Source organism: Ictidomys tridecemlineatus, chromosome 6 (genome assembly GCF_052094955.1).
Source record: "Ictidomys tridecemlineatus isolate mIctTri1 chromosome 6, mIctTri1.hap1, whole genome shotgun sequence".
NCBI classification, from domain to species: domain Eukaryota; kingdom Metazoa; phylum Chordata; class Mammalia; order Rodentia; family Sciuridae; genus Ictidomys; species Ictidomys tridecemlineatus.
Window position 1 is genome coordinate 190395734 of NC_135482.1, and position 19967 is coordinate 190415700.

Below are 19967 nucleotides of genomic sequence, written 5' to 3' on the forward strand. Positions count from 1 at the left end.
CGAGTACCTGTGCTTCAGGGCAATATGCTGTATGTGATAAACACATGCTACTTTGTCCTTCAATTTAAATAATAAATAAATTTGGGGGAAAAAAAAGGAAAAAGAAATATACTCTACCATGCAGAAAAGAAAGCAGGGCTGGGACTGGGGACCTGTGTGAGACCTCACTTTCTGCACAGGAATTGAAGGCCTGGCAGGGGAAAAGGACGGAAGGAGCGTGGATAGCAAGCTATCTGCAGGCGGAGAGGCCCGCCTCTTCCCGCGCTGGGCCGGGCATTTTCTGTGCAGGGGTTCCAATACTCACACCACCTGGAGTACACCATCATCCCGATTTTTCAAGTGAGAAAACCGAGGCTGTGAGAGATGAAGCGAATTGTCCCCTGAGCTCTCCCCCCACGCTCTCTTCTCACCCTAGATGGTGGGTATAGAAATCAGCTTTGGGAAAGAGCCTAAAATTCTCGTGGGCTCCATCAATTCTTGAAGCGATCTGCCAGTTCAGTTCGTGGGAAGGTTCATTAAGAAGACAGACGTTTTAAGAAGCGCCCAGGATGTCACTTCATCCCTTGAAATACACAGCCCACCTCTTCCCCATCTTCATCTTCAATGGAAATTTCCTCAGAAAGCATTAAAACGCCACAGTAATAGTTTTGCCACAATTTGACCTACTTACAGTAAGAGCCTGCTACCTCTGTTCTTTACGGGGGAGGTGCGCAATGGGAGGTGGCGGGGAGAATTGCGCAGGAGCTTGCGGGTCTCACGTATACTTTCATTTTTCTTGTCAGACTTTCTTTATGATAATACATCACTGGGTCTGTGTTGGAAGATGGCTCCAAGTGTGCAGCCACGTCTGTCAAATTGTCAAGAGATGAAAACTCCCACCTGAGAGGCAGGGGGAAAATGGCTTGTCACAGCAGCAGCTGAGGAATGAGGTTCCCGTTTAATTGAGTTCTATTTATCATGCATTAGAGTGACCCCTTCACACAGAGCCTGCTTATACAAAAGTAGCATTTAAATAGCTACAGAACTGGCTGGGTCCACGCTAAGAGTCAATTAGAACTTTGCAGTTTTCTGAGATGAACGCCCAGGCACACATTCAAGGAACTTTCTAAATGTTTTGGTATTACTACACAAAAGAAGTAGATGCTGGAGGTGCAAATTATGCATTCGCATGTTGACCATTAATGTTCTGTATTTGTATTATATATGACATTGTAATGTCTTCTTAATTAGATAGAAGCAATATATCCCTTAGACATATACAGAATTTCAAAAAAAGTCATTTAGAATATTTAGCAGGTAAGTGGGCAAATGACATAAATAAGCAATCTATAGAATGCTTGTGTACCTACAGAAATTCATAAATGGTCTATAAATACATGAAAAAATGCCTAACACTTATAGGCTGTGATCAGAGAAACAGAAATTTAACATTGTGAGATACCATTTCATGTCATCAAGTTAAACGTCTGAATGTCTGATAACAAGGACAAGGATGTAAAACAATGGGAATTATTAAAATACTCTAGTATTGGGATGAACCCAGTCCTTTTTACTTTTTAATTAAAGTGTCTCCCTAAGCTTCTGAGGCTGGCCTCTAACTTGTTGCTGGGATTACAGACATGTGCCACCACATCCAGCTACTGATCATATATTTTTATAGTAGAATAATATACAGGGTTAAAAATGAAGTGGTTAAAAAGATAGACTGCCTGAGATGAAACTACTAGTCCCTAACCAGCTGCATGATCTTCATCAGGCTAATTTTGTTCTCTGGGTCTCCATTTCCTCATCTGTAAAACAGAAATCACACTAGTACCTATAATCACGGTGTTATTGTGAGCACTAAATAACTTAATAAAACCTATAAAACAATGTGCTACACACAGTGAGTGGTCAATAAATGATAGCAATTATTATTTCTAATGGATGCATATGTGTTTTTCACACCTGAGTTTCTATATTATTTTATAATATATATTTTAGTTAAGCTTTTATTTATTTATTTGGGTGGAGGGGTACCAGAGATTGAACTCAGGGGCACTCAACCACTGATCCACATCCCCAGCCCTATTTTGAATTTTATTTAGAGAGAGGGTCTCACTGAGTTGCTTAGCACATTGTCGTTGCTGAGGCTGGCTTTGAACTCATGATCCTCCTGCCTCAGCCTCCTAAGCCACTGGGATTACAGGCAGTTAAGCTTTTATTGTTACATTATAATTACATATAATAGTGAGATTCATTGTGATGTTCATATAAACATATAATTTGGTCAATTTCATTGCCCATACCTTGCCTATCCTTCCCCTCCACCTTATCCCTGGTTCCCTTCTTCTACTTACTTATTTCCTTTCCAACATTGTGTGTGTGTGTGATCACATATGCATTCATTAATGCAAGGAAATGAATTAAAATATTGTGAAATAGCATCGATTTACAAAGTGTTCGTTTCTAAGTAGATGGAAACTATTGTGAATCCCTAAAGAAACTGTTTTATGGGTGATCTGTGATTTAGATTAGGCAGTAATAGCCTAGTTAACCCTTAATAAGATGCAAATTTTTGGTAGAGAAAACTAGGCCTGAGTTACAACTTCTGAGGTCATGTCAGTACTTCCTGTTATCACAGAGGAATGTCCCTCTTCAGTCACTCCATGATGCTGATGAAGACAGCAAAGTCATGGCTCCAGACAGAGATGGGGCAAGGTTTTCACAGAGGATTAAGAAGGGAGGCTTCAGGTTACTTTGGGTTTATGCTGTAGGCACACCTAATATGCTAGGTCCTTTGTATATCTAGGTTATGCATTTGTGGATTCAACCAACTATGGATGAAAACAAATATTGCATCTATACTGAACAATTAGAGACTTTTTCCTTATCATTATTCCCTAAATTATATGGTAAAACAACTATTTATATTGTGTTAGGTAGTATAGGTCACCAAGAGATGATTTTAAAGCATACAGGAGGGTGTTTATATATATTATGTGCAAATACTGTGCAATTGTATGTCAGGGATTTCAGCATGCACAGATCTGACCCTGGGGGTCTTGAAACCAATCCTCAGGTTTCTGAGGGGCAAATGAACTTTGCTTCAGTGGTGCTGCTGCTTCTGTTTCAGTACTCATGACCAGCTACTTTGACCAATGTTTCCTACTTTGCTGACCTTCTGTAAGACCACTGTATTCCCTCCCTGTCTCCCTTTTCCTCTGGAAGTCTTCTGGTTAGTCTCATTGGAGCCTTGACTGAGAGGCCCCCAAACTCAGTCTCAATCAGCCATGTTTGGGTAATGCACAAGAGCCACCAGAGTCAAGTCTGAACATTCAGGATGAGAAATTAGAGACAGAAGCCCAGGAACAGAGATTAGAAATCAGGTGGCCCAACTGGAGGGAGAGAAAGTCTCAGAAAGTGTCACCTGGGAAGCTGACATGCTCTTTGTAAGCATGAGGTCTTCTCCTTACAACTAAACAATTCTTAACTAAAACATACTCAGTCCTCTCAAACCCAGGAAGGAGGTGTTTTTCTCCTTATTTTGCATAAATATGTCCAAGGTCATACCAATAATAAGTAGCAGAGCTGAAATATGTTTGTCCCCAGTTCTCCTAGGGGCTGAAACAGCTTAATTTCTCCTCCCTCAAAGAAAATGCTGTCCTGGGTATCACTTGACAGGAAGAGGAGAAGGATATCTGTAGCTGGGGAGGAAGAGGTGGCCAAAGGAAGAAATGTCAGGAGATGTGTGTTTGGGGCAGTCATAGCATACAAAGGAGGAGAAACTCAGCCATGGGGCACAGCTAGCTCATCCACAAAACAATGCTTTTCCTTCTCACTATCCAACCATCATTTCCTGTAGCTTGAACCAGAGACAGGAAGGGGAGGTTATAGGCATTGAGCAGATCAGCAATGCACAGGGCCGTGGAGACAGAAGCAGAAAGACATCCAGGCAGGATGAAGGGCAGGGAGTGTCCAGGGCCCACAGAGTTTATTAGGGATTGCACATGTTTATCATGACTAAGTGTACCATTAAACTTAGCCTTGTTAAACATGGCATGAATTCCACTAATATTGGACAGACATGAGCAATGTTGTAGCAAAATGAACATAATTAATATTAAGTTTACTGGACACAAATTTTCAACAAATGGCATTAGAGAGTTCACCACACAGTCTGAAAAGGCCAACAATATTGCCAAGGAGGGCAATATTGGGGATTTTGCAGTTAAGCTTATGAGTACATGTATTTTCACTTACTATAAAAATAGAAAAGTCCACTCTAAGGGTACCAAATTGAATCCTTTCTAGCAGGCCTGCATGAGTCCACTATAATTACAATTATGGACATAATTATAATCATATTTTGTGTCTAGGAACACAGAATGGATTTGTATAGTTTAAAATTAAAGACGAGAAGTGCCTATTTTTTTTTCATCCTCAAATGGCTCTATAGAGCCTATTATTCTGTAGAAGATTTACTACATGCTCTAATTCATTTGAATATCCTAATCACTGCTCACTGGCATATATAAAATTCTAATAGATTTATTGATCAATTCCTAAAAGAGAAAAAGAGTAAAAGAGAGAGAGAGAGAAAAAAAAGCTATTATGCATAAAACATCCAACATCACAGAAACATTAATTATACCATGTATTTAATTTAGCAGGGTGTGGGGAAAATTAAGCCACATCAATTCATCTTATTTTATCAAATTACCTAATTACTCATAGTTGGTGGGGCAGACAGATGTTCAAACCAATAAACTTTCTCTGACAAGGACAGAGAGAGCTGAAAAGAAAGTGAAAAATATAAGATAATACCAATGAAAAAAAAGTGAATCCAGGGCAATTTAGACTGAAAGAAGAGAAGGATGACTTTTTTTAATGTCTTTTATCTTCCAGGGGAATTTGAGCCACTCTTCATTTATACTGAGCTATGAATTTAAAAATTTGAAACTTTCAAAACATAAAATATATAAAAAGGTTATTTTGAATGAATTTTTTTGTAATACCATCTTTCAATGTGATCCAAAGTCATATTGTTATAACTTATTTCATAGGTCACCCAAACAAATGTCCCCCTGGAATCCATCAGGTAATATTGTGCGAAAAGCAGGCCCCAAGTGATGTATCAAACACAGAGGGACAGCTGTTGCCTCTATAAAGGATCAGGATCATTTCTTACTGTGTTCTGTAAACACAGGGTGCTCTTGAAACACCCTCTTCTCATGCATTTCTGCATGCTTCTAAACCCTTATGTATTTATGAATTTATTTACTTTTCTCCCATAGAGTCATAGTCATGGAAAACAAGGAAAAAAATCTCTCTCTCTCTCTCTCTCTATATATATATATATATATGTATATATACATATATATATATATTTTAACTGTGAAGACATCTGTATGACAAAGCATTCAGTTATAGTCTCTGGACAAAATATGAAGAGTTGGGAAATTATGAGCATAATTATAATCATATGGAGATGCTATGCTAGGTAAATGTGGCAGGCACCACCCAGTTCTAGCAAATGCTGGTGGGTGGAAATGAAAGCCCTGTGTTACCAGATCTTTCTGCTTGATAAGAAGAATACAATATGTAGATTTTCATGTAAAATACTGTTTATGATACTTCGGGTCAGTTTTTAAAAATTCCACTCTAAAGACAAAAGCAAAAATTCTTGAGAGTCAAAGAGGAACTCTGTCATCTCTCAGATATTGTTGACTCATTTTTCTAATATATTTCAACAGCTACAAAATTACCAACTCAATTTAATTGTAGCTGTTCGAATGAATTCCAATAAACTTTTTTGTTTGTCTTGTTTTTTATTAAGATGATGGGTTTGGGTTCCTTTCAGCTGTGTTGTTCCTAAGCCCATTTCCAAGCACAGGCCTATTCATGTCACATGCTGAAGACGACAGACTCTGAAGAGAGGCCAGGCCGAAGGTCCTATCAGGCCTCTTGCCCCACGTTTTAGAAGGAACCTGCTGGCAAACTCTCCAAAGTTACCCAAAGCCATGCGACCTAGAGACTTCCCAGGTTGTAACGACTCCCGAGTGCCCCTATTGGACCGCAGTGACTTGCGCAGGGAAACAGAAGCTTTTTGTTGCGAGGGTCGCTATCGACACAATCCCTTCCACTTCTAGACAAGGCCAAGGGTGGGTGGGAGAAGAGCAACTTCTCGCGAGAAGTCCAACAGGCACTTTAAAGAAGCCAAGAACTCGCGAGAAGTCAGACAAGGCGCGTCTCTGCCCTGGCACGTCCTTCTCCTGACTGAGGAGCCCAGGGGGGTAGATGCCACGTGTAGGGCAGTGCTGGCAATGACCTTGGAGGGTACATCCTCTACCGTCGTGGAGTTTCCCCTGCTCGGACAGACAGACATTAGTATTTAGTTAAACCATTAATTTGTGTTTGTAAAAAATGGTCAGAAGCACCAAAGACAAGTACAGGATGAAATGGAGACAAGTAAGCGAGGTCCCTGACCTGTTTGGGGAGGACAAAGATGACCTTGAGCTGAGTGTGAAAAGGTGCTGGGCAAGAGGAGACCCCCGTGGGATGACGACCCCTCCCCTGAGGCAGAACCGCGAAGCCTGTGCGACTGTCGGAGCAGCTGCGCGCGCAGCCCGGAAGAAGGGACTCACCTTTGACCCCCAGGGAGGAAGGTGAGAGGACAGGTTGGAAGGACAGCTCTTTCCGTTTTGGTTTTCTAGAGTCAACATTTAATAATGAGAACATTGTCACATTTTGCTTGGTTTAAAGATAAAAAGAAGAAGCATGTGCCACTGTTTGTCCTTAGGGGTGAGCTGTTACTAGAGCCCACAACAGTGAGTGGATGCTTCAGATGACAGATTTTCTGTATTTTTTTTTTCCTTATTTTGGTGCATTAGAGTTGTAGGTAATAGCTGGGTTCATTTTGACATAACCACACATGCATGGGATTTAAGTTACTCCATTTCAGTACCCAGCACAACTCCGCATTTCCGTCTCCTCTTCCTTCTCCCTACTCTCCATTCCCTATTCTGAAAGACCCCAGCCTCAAAGCCTTAAGCTTAATGTTAAGAAATATAACGTTTTGCTCTGCAGTCACAAGATGCTTCCTCCTAACCGCAACCCATGCCCCACACCCCCCATGTTGTAACCCATACGTTAATACCCTCATGTCAAAACCGCAAGATGTCCCAGACAGTTAAGAAACCACGAGATGTTCCAGAGGGGCAGACTTGAGCAAAGGAGGACAAAAATAGGAGCACGTGGGTGGGGTCTCCAAACCCACTCTGCCCCCTGTGACCACTTTTAGGGGAGCTTGAGAGGGGGCCAATGAAATAGCTGTTACTGTGCCAAGCTGTCATGGGGGGGCCAATGAAATAGCTGTTACTGTGCTAAGCTGGAATCTTGTCCCTTGCAACCTATAAAAATCCTGTAACCCCGAGCCCATGCATGCAAGCTGCCTAAGCCACGGCTGAGGTTCTGCTTTGCATCCATAGGCGCCTATGTGAATAAATTCCTCCTGCTGATTGCATCCAGTGACTCGCGTGTTCCATTCTGGGTTGGGGTCTCGGGGGTCTTTCATTTGGGGGCTCGTCCGGGATCAGGATCCCCGGAACAACCCAGACCCAAATCCGGAGGACACTCGACTTCACTGGGAGGTAAGCCGGCAAATACGAGCTCTCTGTCTCTATGTTTAATGTCTTGCGCAGCGTCTGTATTCTGAAGTCTACGCGTAGCTCAGTATCTGAAGGCAGCTTGAGAAGGAGCTAATTTGAGGTTTGGCTCGGACTTCTCCCCTGCCACCCTGGGAGACGTCCCAGGGATCCGAAGGGTCCATTTTTTCGGGGCCCCCAGTGTTTCTGAAGGATACACTGTCTTTGTAGGCGAAAGAGAAGTACTAACTTCTCCCAAGCCATCTGAATTCGGTTTCTGCCGGCACCGCGCAGCGCTCGTCCCGTTCGGTCTCGTCTTTGTACTACTGTGTCTGTCTGTCTACTTTCTGTCTGAAAGAAATATGGGGAACACCCTAACTACCCCTTTGAGCCTTACTCTAGATCATTGGCAGGACGTCCAAAAGCGCGCAAACAACTTGTCCGTGACGGTCAAAAAGAAGAAATGGAAAACTCTCTGTGCCTCAGAATGGCCAACATTCAATACCAGCTGGCCTCCTGAAGGAACCTTTAACATTGATTCTATCTTACAGGTGAAGTCTCGAATCTTCATCCAAGGTCCTCAAGGACACCCTGATCAAATACCCTATATTATTACTTGGGAAGATTTAGCTTCCACGCCACCCTCCTGGGTGGCTCCTTTCTCTCCTCCTAAGTCTCCTTCTTCTTCTTCTTCCCTCGAGCCCTCTGCCCCTCTCCTTCCAGTTCCTCCTCTTCTACCCCCTCAAACCTCCCAACTTTACCCTGTTCTCGACAAATCTGAACCTTCGACTAAGCCAAGGGCAACACCAAAGAAGGTTTTGCCGCCAGAAGACTCAGCCCTAATTGACCTGCTATCTGATGTGCCTCCTCCTTATCAGCCCCAGCCCTCACCAGCCCCTGGGTCCAATTCACCTTCCTCGGAGGAAGAAGAAGACAACCAAGAGGGTCCAACTGCCAGTGCTCCCCCAGATCCATCCCCCATGGCGGGACGACTCCGAGGACGACGGGATCACACGGCACCAAGGGACACTTCTAAAGTTCTCCCCCTGCGGCAAACGGGGGGTCCCAATGGCCAATATCAGTATTGGCCATTCTCGGCCTCTGACCTTTATAACTGGAAAACTCATAATCCTTCCTTTGCTGAAAACCCTGTAGCTTTAACCTCTCTGATTGAATCTATTCTAGTGACTCACCAGCCAAGGAGAAACAAAAAGTTCTTTTGGAAGCTCGCAAAAATGTACCAGGGGATGATGGGCGACCTACCCAACTCCCAAATTTGATTAACGAGGCTTTTCCTTTAACCCGGCCAAACTGGGACTATACCACTGAAGCAGGTAGGAACCACCTACGTCTCTATCGCCAGTTACTCATAGCGGGTCTCCAAGGAGCAGGGCGTCGGCCCACTAATTTGGCCCAGGTAAGACAAACTATTCAGGGAGCAGAGGAGAGCCCAACAGCATTTTTAGAAAGACTAAAAGAGGCATATCGGAGGTTCACACCCTTCGATCCTGATAGTGAGGATCAGAAAGGAAATGTCTCTATGGCATTTATTTGGCAGTCTGCCCCAGACATCAGAACTAAGTTGCAAAGACTGGATAATTTGCAGGATTTCTCTCTAACAGATTTGCTGAAGGAAGCAGAAAAGATATTTAACAAAAGAGAAACTCCAGAGGAACGAGAGGATAGAATCAGGAAGATGCAAGAAGAACGAGACCTTAAGCTTAGAGAAGAGTCAGACAAAAGAGAAAGAGAAAGGGATCGAAAGCGTAACAGGGAACTAAGCAAAATATTGGCCACTGTAGTTCAGGCAGGACGTCAGGGAGACAAAGTAAGTCAGGACAGGGAACGGAGCAGACCCCATGTAGACCGAGACCAATGTGCCTACTGTAAGGAAAAAAGACACTGGGTAAAAGACTGCCCAAAGAGACCCCCCCAACCCTAGAAGAGGTGCAAATCGGGCCTCGCAATTACTAGCATTAGATGAAGACTGAAGGAGTCAGGGCCAGGAGCTCCCCCCTGAGCCCCGGATAACCCTACAAGTAGGGGAGCAACCTGTGACCTTCCTAGTGGATACGGAAGCCCAACACTCAGTGCTGACGCAAGCGCCAGGACCCATAAGCCACAGAACGACATGGATCCAAGGTGCCACCGGGAGCAAACCATACCGATGGACTACCGAAAGAGAAGTACACCTTGCCACAGGTAAGGTTTCTCATTCGTTTCTACATATGCCTGATTGTCCGTATCCACTACTAGGAAGAGACCTGTTAACCAAATTGAGGGCCCAAATTTATTTCAAGGACGGGGGTGTCTCTATTACCGGGCCAAACCAGACCCCCTTGCATGTATTGACTTTCAAACTAGAAGATGAATACAAACTTTTTGATAAGTCCTCACTACCTATTAAAAACATGGACTATTGGCTTAGTTCCTACCCGGAGGCCTGGGCAGAAACTGGAGAAATGGGAATGGCTAGACAACAACCTCCACTAGTCATACAGCTAAAAGCCACTGCAACTCCCATTAATATTAAACAATATCCTATGTCAAGGGAGGCCTACCAAGGCATCAAGCCGCATATCAAACGCCTCCTAGATCAAGGCATTCTAACGCCTTGCCGGTCGCCCTGGAACACCCCGCTGCTACCGGTCAAAAAGCCAGGGACTAATGATTATCGACCGGTTCAGGACTTAAGGGAAGTTAACAAAAGGGTAGAAGACATTCACCCCACAGTGCCAAATCCCTACAATCTCCTCAGCACCTTGCCTCCGACCCATACCTGGTATACTGTTTTGGACCTGAAAGATGCCTTTTTCTGCCTAAGACTGTCTCCCCAAAGTCAGGCCCTTTTTGCATTCGAATGGAAAGATCCCGAGGAAGGGGTTTCTGGACAGCTGACTTGGACGAGACTACCACAAGGATTTAAAAACAGCCCAACGCTCTTTGATGAGGCTCTGCACCAGGACTTGGCTGAATTTCGGGTAAGACACCCTTCCTTAATTATGCTTCAATATGTGGATGATATCTTGTTGGCTGCAACCTCCAAAGAAGACTGCCTAACAGGTACGAAAGAATTGTTGCAAACCTTGGGACTACTGGGGTACAGGGCATCAGCAAAGAAGGCCCAAATCTGTCAGACAAAGGTTACCTATCTTGGCTATGAACTTTATGATGGTCAGCGCTGGCTGACAGCTGCCAGGAAAGAGACTATCTCAAATATACCAACCCCCCAGAGTCCCAAGCAGCTGCAAGAGTTTCTAGAAACTGCGGGTTTCTGCAGACTCTGGATTCCTGGGTTTGCCGAGATAGCAGCCCCCTTATATCCACTGACTAAACCAGGTACTTCCTTTACCTGGACTGAGGAACATCAACTGGCATTTGAACAAATTAAATTGGCTCTTCTGTCAGCCCCCGCCTTAGGCCTGCCAGACATTACCAAGCCTTTTGATCTGTTTATAGATGAAAAACAGGGCTATGCAAAAGGGGTTTTAACCCAAAAGCTGGGACCCTGGAGGCGCCCTATAGCCTACCTGTCAAAGAAATTGGATCCAGTGGCAGCCGGATGGCCACCTTGCCTCCGGATGATAGCAGCTGTGGCTCTTCTGATTAAGGATGCCACCAAACTGACTTTGGGACAGTCATTAACCCTATTAACCCCTCATGCCATTGAAACCATAATTCGCCAGCCACCCGACCGCTGGATATCAAATGCCCGGCTCACCCATTACCAGTCTTTGTTATTGGATACTGACCGGATCCAGTTCGGCCCCTTGGTGACATTAAATCCAGCAACCCTCCTGCCGCTCCCGGAAAAAGCAGATCCTCACAACTGCCAGCAGATTCTTGCAGAAACACAGGGGACCCGGCCAGACCTCACAGACCAACCAATGAAGGATGCGGAGCTAGTCTGGTATACAGATGGAAGCAGTTATCTGCTCAATGGAGAACGACGAGCAGGAGCGGCCATCACCACTGAATCTGAGGTAATATGGGCGAGTGCGCTTCCGGGCGGAACGTCAGCTCAGCGGGCAGAACTGATAGCTCTGACTCAAGCCTTAAAGCTGGCAGAGGGGAAAAAATTAAATGTATACACAGACAGCAGATATGCTTTTGCCACTGCTCATATACATGGGGAAATTTACAAGCGCCGAGGATTACTAACCTCAGAAGGAAAAGAAATCAAAAATAAGACTGAAATATTAGCTTTACTTAAAGCTTTATTTTTGCCTAAGAAATTAAGTATCATGCATTGTCCCGGCCATCAGAAAGGAGACACTCCAGAGGCCAAAGGGAACAGATTAGCAGATGAGACAGCCAAGAAAGCAGCTCTGGGGCCGCAGCTCTTAATAATGACTCTATTGCCCCAACAAGTAGACCCACCGCATGCTAACCACGAAGAACAATGGGTCTATGAAGACAAGGACTTAAATGTCATACAGAGACTGGGGGCTACCTACAGCCCAGAGGACAATACCTGGAAATATCAAGGAAAGACTATCATGCCCCTTAAAAATGCAAAACAACTAGTGAAGTCCCTACACAGACTCACACACCTTGGAGCTAAAAAGATGAAAGAACTTTTAGACCGCGGGGAAGGTACTTTATATCTCCCAAACAGGGATCAACTTCTTCGCCAGACAGCAGAAAATTGTCAAGCCTGTGCCCAGGTAAATGCTGGTAAAAACAAGATTGAAACCGGAATTCGAATGAAAGGGCATAAACCTGGAACCCATTGGGAAATAGACTTTACTGAAATCAAACCAGGTATGTATGGCTATAGATATCTTCTAGTTTTTGTTGATACCTTCTCCGGATGGGCAGAAGCATTCCCGACTCGACATGAAACTGCTAAGGTGGTTGCAAAGAAATTATTAGAAGAGATTTTTCCCAGGTATGGGGTTCCTAGGACAATTGGATCGGATAACGGGCCTGCCTTCGTCTCCCAGGTAAGTCAGATGGTGGCCAATATATTGGGGATCAATTGGAAATTACATTGTGCTTATAGACCCCAAAGTTCAGGACAGGTAGAAAGAATAAATAGAACTATTAAGGAGACCTTGACCAAATTAACGCTTGAAACTGGCACTAGAGACTGGGTACAGCTCCTGCCTTTAGCCTTATATCGGGCCCGAAATACCCCAGGCCCACAGGGACTAACCCCATTTGAGATTCTGTACGGTGCCCCACCACCTGCTGTTAACTTTTATGAAACTGAAACCTGTGCCTCCCTCGCCCCATCTATGCAGACTCATTTGCGTGCCTTGCAGTTGGTTCAGAACGAGGTCTGGAAGCCTTTAGCCGCAGCATACAAAGAGGAACTTAAAACCCCATCGCTGCCACATCCCTTCAAAGTCGGAGACACCATCTGGGTACGCAGACACCAGAGCAAGAACCTTGAACCACGGTGAAAAGGACCCTACACTGTTCTGCTTACGACTCCTACTGCAGTCAAGGTGGACGGCATCTCTGCTTGGATCCACGCCTCTCATGTAAAGGCTGCTCATCCACTGGAAACAACCAACACCTCTTCAGGATGGAAATTGCAGCGCACTCAAAACCCACTAAAGATAAGACTCACTCGCTGCTGACTTTATTCACTTTATGTCTAGCTCTCCCCATGTCAGCTGCCAGGCACCACTTGTATAACCCCCCCCGCACCCCCGAAAGTCCCAGACAGTTGGGGATCCTAGAAGCCGCAGTACAGCAAGATCTGAGGGCAATAGAAACCTCTGTAACTGCTTTAGAAAAATCTTTAACCTCCTTATCAGAGGTAATATTGCAAAATAGACGGGGTCTAGACTTATTGTTCTTAAAGGAAGGAGGGCTTTGTGCTGCCCTAAAAAAAATTGTTGCTTTTACACAGATCATACAGGGGTAATAAGGGAATCCATGACAAAACTCAGAGAAAAGACTAGATGCACGGGAAAGATCCCTGCGGAGCTCTCAAAGTTGGTTTAAAGGCTGGTTCAATAAGTCCCCATGGCTGACTACTCTATTATCTACTATAGCTGGACCCTTGATTATCTTGCTGTTGATTTTAACGTTTGGACCCTGTATTTTTAACAAATTGATGCAGTTTATAAAAGACAGGCTTTCTGTAGTACAAACCATGGTCCTTACCCAGCAATATCACTTGCTTCAACAACAGGCTGAATCTGAACCCGAACAGGCAGATCTATGGATATAAGATTATATCCCTGATAAAAGAAAAGGGGGGAATGAAAGACCCCAGCCTCAAAGCCTTAAGCTTAATGTTAAGAAATATAACGTTTTGCTCTGCAGTCACAAGATGCTTCCTCCTAACCGCAACCCATGCCCCACACCCCCCATGTTGTAACCCATACGTTAATACCCTCATGTCAAAACCGCAAGATGTCCCAGACAGTTAAGAAACCACGAGATGTTCCAGAGGGGCAGACTTGAGCAAAGGAGGACAAAAATAGGAGCACGTGGGTGGGGTCTCCAAACCCACTCTGCCCCCTGTGACCACTTTTAGGGGAGCTTGAGAGGGGGCCAATGAAATAGCTGTTACTGTGCCAAGCTGTCATGGGGGGGCCAATGAAATAGCTGTTACTGTGCTAAGCTGGAATCTTGTCCCTTGCAACCTATAAAAATCCTGTAACCCCGAGCCCATGCATGCAAGCTGCCTAAGCCACGGCTGAGGTTCTGCTTTGCATCCATAGGCGCCTATGTGAATAAATTCCTCCTGCTGATTGCATCCAGTGACTCGCGTGTTCCATTCTGGGTTGGGGTCTCGGGGGTCTTTCAATTCTACTGGTCTACTTCCACTCATTTATTTATTGATTTTTAATTGATGATTTATAGATATACCTAAAGGTGGAATTCACTGTAGTAAATTTATACATGCACGATTTTGTCCAATGCATCCCACATTTCCTGCTATTTTTTATGACATCCATCATTCGTAGAAGCCAGCAAGCATTTCACAACCATTTTCTCTTAAATATATTGCTTACTGAATTCTTTTCATTTACTTATTTATTAACTAATTATTAATTTTGGTTCAGGCTTGGAAATGTGCTCTCTATTCTCAGTTCCTGCCTACCACAAACAGACCCCCATCCCTGGCCATCTCATTTATCATCCACACTCTTCCTGAGCAAGGGCTTCTCTGTAAAGCCTGCTTTCGGACCAAAGATGTGAAGGATCTTCCTTCCTACTGCGTCACCTGACTTCCTCCCTATTTCTAACCCTGGGACTCACATTCAGAAAACTCATCAATAGGCTGCTCTGTTCACAGCACGCCCCATGCATAGTCTCTCCGAGGCTGAAGCTCCACACAAGCCCAACATCTGAACCATGGCACTTACGTTCCTTTCACTGTGTCCTTGCTCTGTGTTTCCGTCACTATCTGTCCCTTTCCATTTTCAAATCATCCTGACGCGGAGGCTGACTTGCCTTCTAATTCTGGATTGCAACCTCAAGGTATCAATTCACAAGCATTGAGTAGATTTTGGGTCCCCTGTGACTCTGATTTGGTACTTGAAGTAGCTCTGATAGTTTATTTCTATCACAAACCTGTGATCTTCTGCATGTTTCTTCTTTTGGATAAAACAAGGGACTGGGAACTAGAAGATCTAGCTAGTCTGGCCTTCTTCATTTGATGGAGGTATAACTTTAAGAGACTTGCCTCGGTCCTCTGAATACTCACTTTCTTCTTTGGAAATGAGATATGCATGCCACTCTTTCTGCATCACAGGGTTGTAGTGAACTCCCTTGTTAGTCACTTCCTTCTTCATTCTCTTGGTCTTTGTTTAAACATTACTACCTCATAAGGACTTTACTTGATCTCTCAGATGAAAACAGAGGTTTCCAAACTATACAGTCCCATAATGTCTAGTGTTACATTTTTCAAAAACTGCATTGCTCTTGTAATTGCCAGTCCAACATGCTTTTTTCTACCCACCCTCAAGCACACTATAAGCTCCATGAGGGTAGGGATAGTGCTTGGTTCAGGTCTGTCTTGGTGTCTAGCACATCCGGGGATGCAGTAAATACTAGAGGATGGATTAATGAAGGATTTTAGTGAAAGTGCTTTTTAAGAAAGCAGCTACGGCTATCATTGTTATTATTGTTATGAGTATTAATAGGAATAGTAATGGATGTAATTGCAGTAGTTGTATATTAGCAATGTTGTCACCATCAAATGCAGGACAAAAGGATATCACAAAATAGTGACAATATGTCAATATACATGTACAATCATTCCCCTTTCCACCTTCCTCCTTTTAACCTATAGAAAATTGTAACCAACAGCAAAATGGGAAGGTAAGGTACAGAATAGGAGACAATATTTGCAAATCTTGGGCTGCAAAGGGAATAAAATCCAAAATATCTAAGGAACTCATGCAAAGAAAGAGCAAAAATACAGATAATCTGCTTTTAAAATGAGTAAAGAACCTCTGTAGACATTTATCCAAAGAAGACATATGAACGGCCAACAGGTATATGAATAGGTGCTGACCATTACTACTGCCAGGGAATGCAGATTAAAACCAAATGACATAGCATCTCATGCTTGTTAGAATGATGATTGTCAAAAATTACAAAAGATATATGTTGGTGACAATGTGGATAAAAGGGGATACTGTACACTACTGGTGGGAACATAAATTGATACAGATACTAAATTGATACAGAACATAAATTGCTGCCTGATACTGTCATCCCACCACAGCATTTCTATCTAAAAGGAATGAAACCCACATATCAGAAATACTGGTACTCCCCTGTTTACAGCAGCAGTATTCACAATAGCCAAGATACAGAATGGAATATTACTCAGTCACAAAAAAATGAAATCCTGTCATTTATGGTAACATGGATGGAACTGGAGGACATAATGTTAAGTGAAATAAGTAAGGCACAGAAGAATAGTAGCATATTATTTCTTTCATATGTGAAAGCTAAAAAAATGTAGACTGCATAGAAGTAAAAATTAGAATAGTGTTCATTAGAGGGTAGGAAGGATAGTAGTAAAGAGGTATAAATGGTGGTTGTATCATGAGTTGTAAATATATAATTAGATAGCAGAAAAGAATTTCTAGCATTCTAGAATGCAGTAGGTGACTCTAATTTACAATGATTTATTATATATTTCATAAAGGATAAAAAGATGTGGTATATACACCAGATGGAATATCATTCAGCCATGGAAAAGTAGTAAATTTTGTCATTTTCAACAGTGTGGATGAACCTAGAGGACACTGTGCTAAGTGAAATGAGCCACAGGATGACCAATACTAAAGGAGCTTACTTATAGGTGGAATCTAAGAAAGTCAAACTCACAAATGCCTCCTGTGTATCTAGAAGATGTCAGGTCCTGGGAATACAGGGTGGAGTGAAGCACTGTCCCCCACTAATAGGCCATAAATCTGGGCAAATATAGAGCTTGGATTTCTTTGTAAAAAAGTCAAACATCTTCACTGAGTGATTTTTTTTAATGGCATTGTACTGTACCTGAAGGCAGGCTGGGGCACGTCCCTGGGGCTTGTTGACATCCACAGCTACCAGCTGCCAACCACCAGCAGCATCTTCATGGAACATCTTCAAGACAAAGAGGGAGGTGAGTCAGAGACACTTAACATGGAACACTAAGAACTCTGTCTCCCACTTTCTGCACAGTTTATGTCATCGGAAATGTGTGTTCTTATAGGTTTATATTTAGAAAATGATTCACTTCAATTATGTTCATTTTAACGCTGAAGACTTAGGTGAATAATGATAATAACAAGAGCAAGATAATCACTTCCTTTTATTGAGCATGTGTTACTTTTCAGGCCATTTCTACCTTACCTAGGCATTGTGTCTAATTGCTCAAATACTATTCTTCACCTGAGAAATGCTTTGATAAATATTTTATCCCCATTCTACTGATGACTATTCATTAGATCTTGAGGAAAACGCAAGCTAGAATTCTAAAGCATGATGTGTAATGTCATGCTTTTTACCATAGGTGGTAGATTTTTATCTTTAGTGGACACTTCTTACTGGGATAATTAAAGATATTCTCATGGTAGATCATATCAGAAGCATACATGTAGCATAGGGAAAGAGACTGGGGTCATTTTAATGGTAGCAAACTAGCATGTCATTTGGTTGACTTTGTGCAAATATTTTAATTAAGCCATAACTAATTTGCTCAATAGAAACTTCAGTTGCATATTTATGAAGGGCATACATAATGTCTTTGGCTTAGAAGATGTAAGTGATTGAAATTCCGGCTACTCACACCTACTAAATTCTGAAATTCACTCACTTGACTGAATATCTTACTGCATATTCCACTATCTCAACCATTACTTATCCATCAATATTACACCCAGCTGGGAGACATTCCCCACTTGTAAATATTTTCCCACTGACAAACTGTATCCCCAGTTCCCTAGGCCTGTGTGGCAGGAGGAGAGCTGGTAACAGGACAGGGTGTAATTGCAAAGTTTTGTTTTCCTAAAAGAAACTTAACTCTAAACATTCACTGTTTCATTCCTACCTGAGGTCACTGTTTGGTACACATACAGTTTCCTTTGCCACCCTTATTTATGTCTTCCTGTTAGTCTGACCTTGTGTTGAAAAGGGTAATTGTTGATGGAAATCTGTATGAGATGATGCAAGGGACATTACCTAAGATTTATCATCATAATTTCAAACTCCTAGCAGCAGGGACCGCAGATCATTTGCAGAAACTACACTCGTCCTCTGTATAAGAAGTGAAGCCCAAATTCACAGGCTGAACATGTAGTTTTTAAAGGACAAAATCAAGGTCCATTTTTACACACAGCCTCTTTGACTAGAGATGCCACTGCAGATTGTTTATCTCCGCTGTCCATTTACAGTGCTCACTTTCACTTTTAGATGCATTTTAAAAGCTGTTCTTGGCGGTAGAATCAAGCACATCCTTCCTGAGTAGGCTCCTTCTGAGAATACTACATGGGTGGAAAGCAAACCTGTCAAGATGCCTTTTAAAGCTCCTGTCAGAATCCTGAGATTCTCCTTTTAAGGACCAAAGACAAAGCCCACTTGTCAGTCACTGGCTAAGAGCCCTCTGTTTGGAGGACACATTCCATACTGTCTTATCACACTACAAAGCCTCCCTGGGGCTTATATTTGCTTTGATCAGTCAACGACTAATTTTCTTTGTTAAATTATTTTTCCAGCAGACCAAAATCAAATGAGTCAATTTAATTGTTAGTACAAGAGTTCTGTCAAGGTCATTCCTTTGTATGAAATAAAAAGTAAAAAAAAAAAAAAATGAAAACATGTTCAATTTCTCTCTAGTCCCTCAATTATAAAGTAACATGTAGTAACAACAGAAGATTTTTGAGAGAACTTTGGTTAGTTAGCAGAAGCCAGGAATTCTTAGAGACTCCAGTCCTTGGCAGGAACGTGGTGAGAGCTACCAACTGTCCCTCTCTGTTATCCCTGTTTTCCAATGTCAGTATTTTCATGGGTACACTAAGCCTCTAGGGGGAAAAAAAGATTATTTCTTGTCTATTTTTGGAAGCTGATCTTAACCATTTAACAACATATTGGCCTATAAGCGTTAAGCAGAAACCTTCTTTTTCTCTTATATTTCTCATTCTTGCTCTCTGGAATATATATGTCAAGGTTAGAGCTACAACAGCCATTTTAATCTATGAGGTAAATTTGAGAATGGAGGCTTGCCATATGCCACATGACTACAAACACACAATCCTTTTCCTTTTGTATTAATTTGCTTTCAGCAGACCTTCATGTCAACAAACTTCAATCATTATTTTAATGGTTTGCATTTATTTCAATATCATAATTTATAATCGACAACTTTATTGCTAGACATTCAGAATCTTTTCATTTACCAAAATGCCTCCATAAACAACCTTAAATACAAATCTTGGACTTTGTCCAAAATTCTTCATAGGACAATTTCCTAGAAGTGGAATGTCTTGGTCAAATCATATATACATCCTTAAGGCTTCTGATACATATTGCCCAACAGTTTCCTAGAAAAGACGTTCCAATGCACATTCTCACTGACTATGCATGAGAATGTCCCTCTGAGCCGACAGTTAGAAGTTAGCTTGGGGCCAGAATGAAGACAGCATGTTGACAGTAGGGCTTCCAATAGCTAAATTAAAAGGAGGTCAGATCTTGTAGTGAGTCAAATGAAGGCTCTGAGAGCTCAGTAGCCTGGCTGAAGTCCCAGGTCTACCAGTTGCCCATTATGTAATGTTGGGCAAACTAATTAACTTTCTAATCCCTGTCACTTTTTAATCTGCAAAGTGGTAACAATAGCAGAATGCACTTTACAATGTTATTGTGAAGATTAAATACCTTGGTCTG

The 19967-nt window shown here is 42.6% G+C and overlaps 1 protein-coding gene across 6 annotated transcripts in view; it reads right to left on the reverse strand.

Moving 5' to 3' along the window:
- Nalcn (sodium leak channel, non-selective) overlaps positions 1 to 19967 on the reverse strand; it is a 313063-nt gene that overhangs the window by 179679 nt on the left and 113417 nt on the right. For all 6 annotated transcript variants that reach the window (XM_078016298.1, XM_078016302.1, XM_078016300.1 and 3 more), the window contains exon 10: positions 17106 to 17192. In XM_078016298.1, the coding sequence (XP_077872424.1) occupies positions 17106 to 17192 (87 nt within the window). The remainder of the gene's footprint in view (positions 1 to 17105; positions 17193 to 19967) is intronic.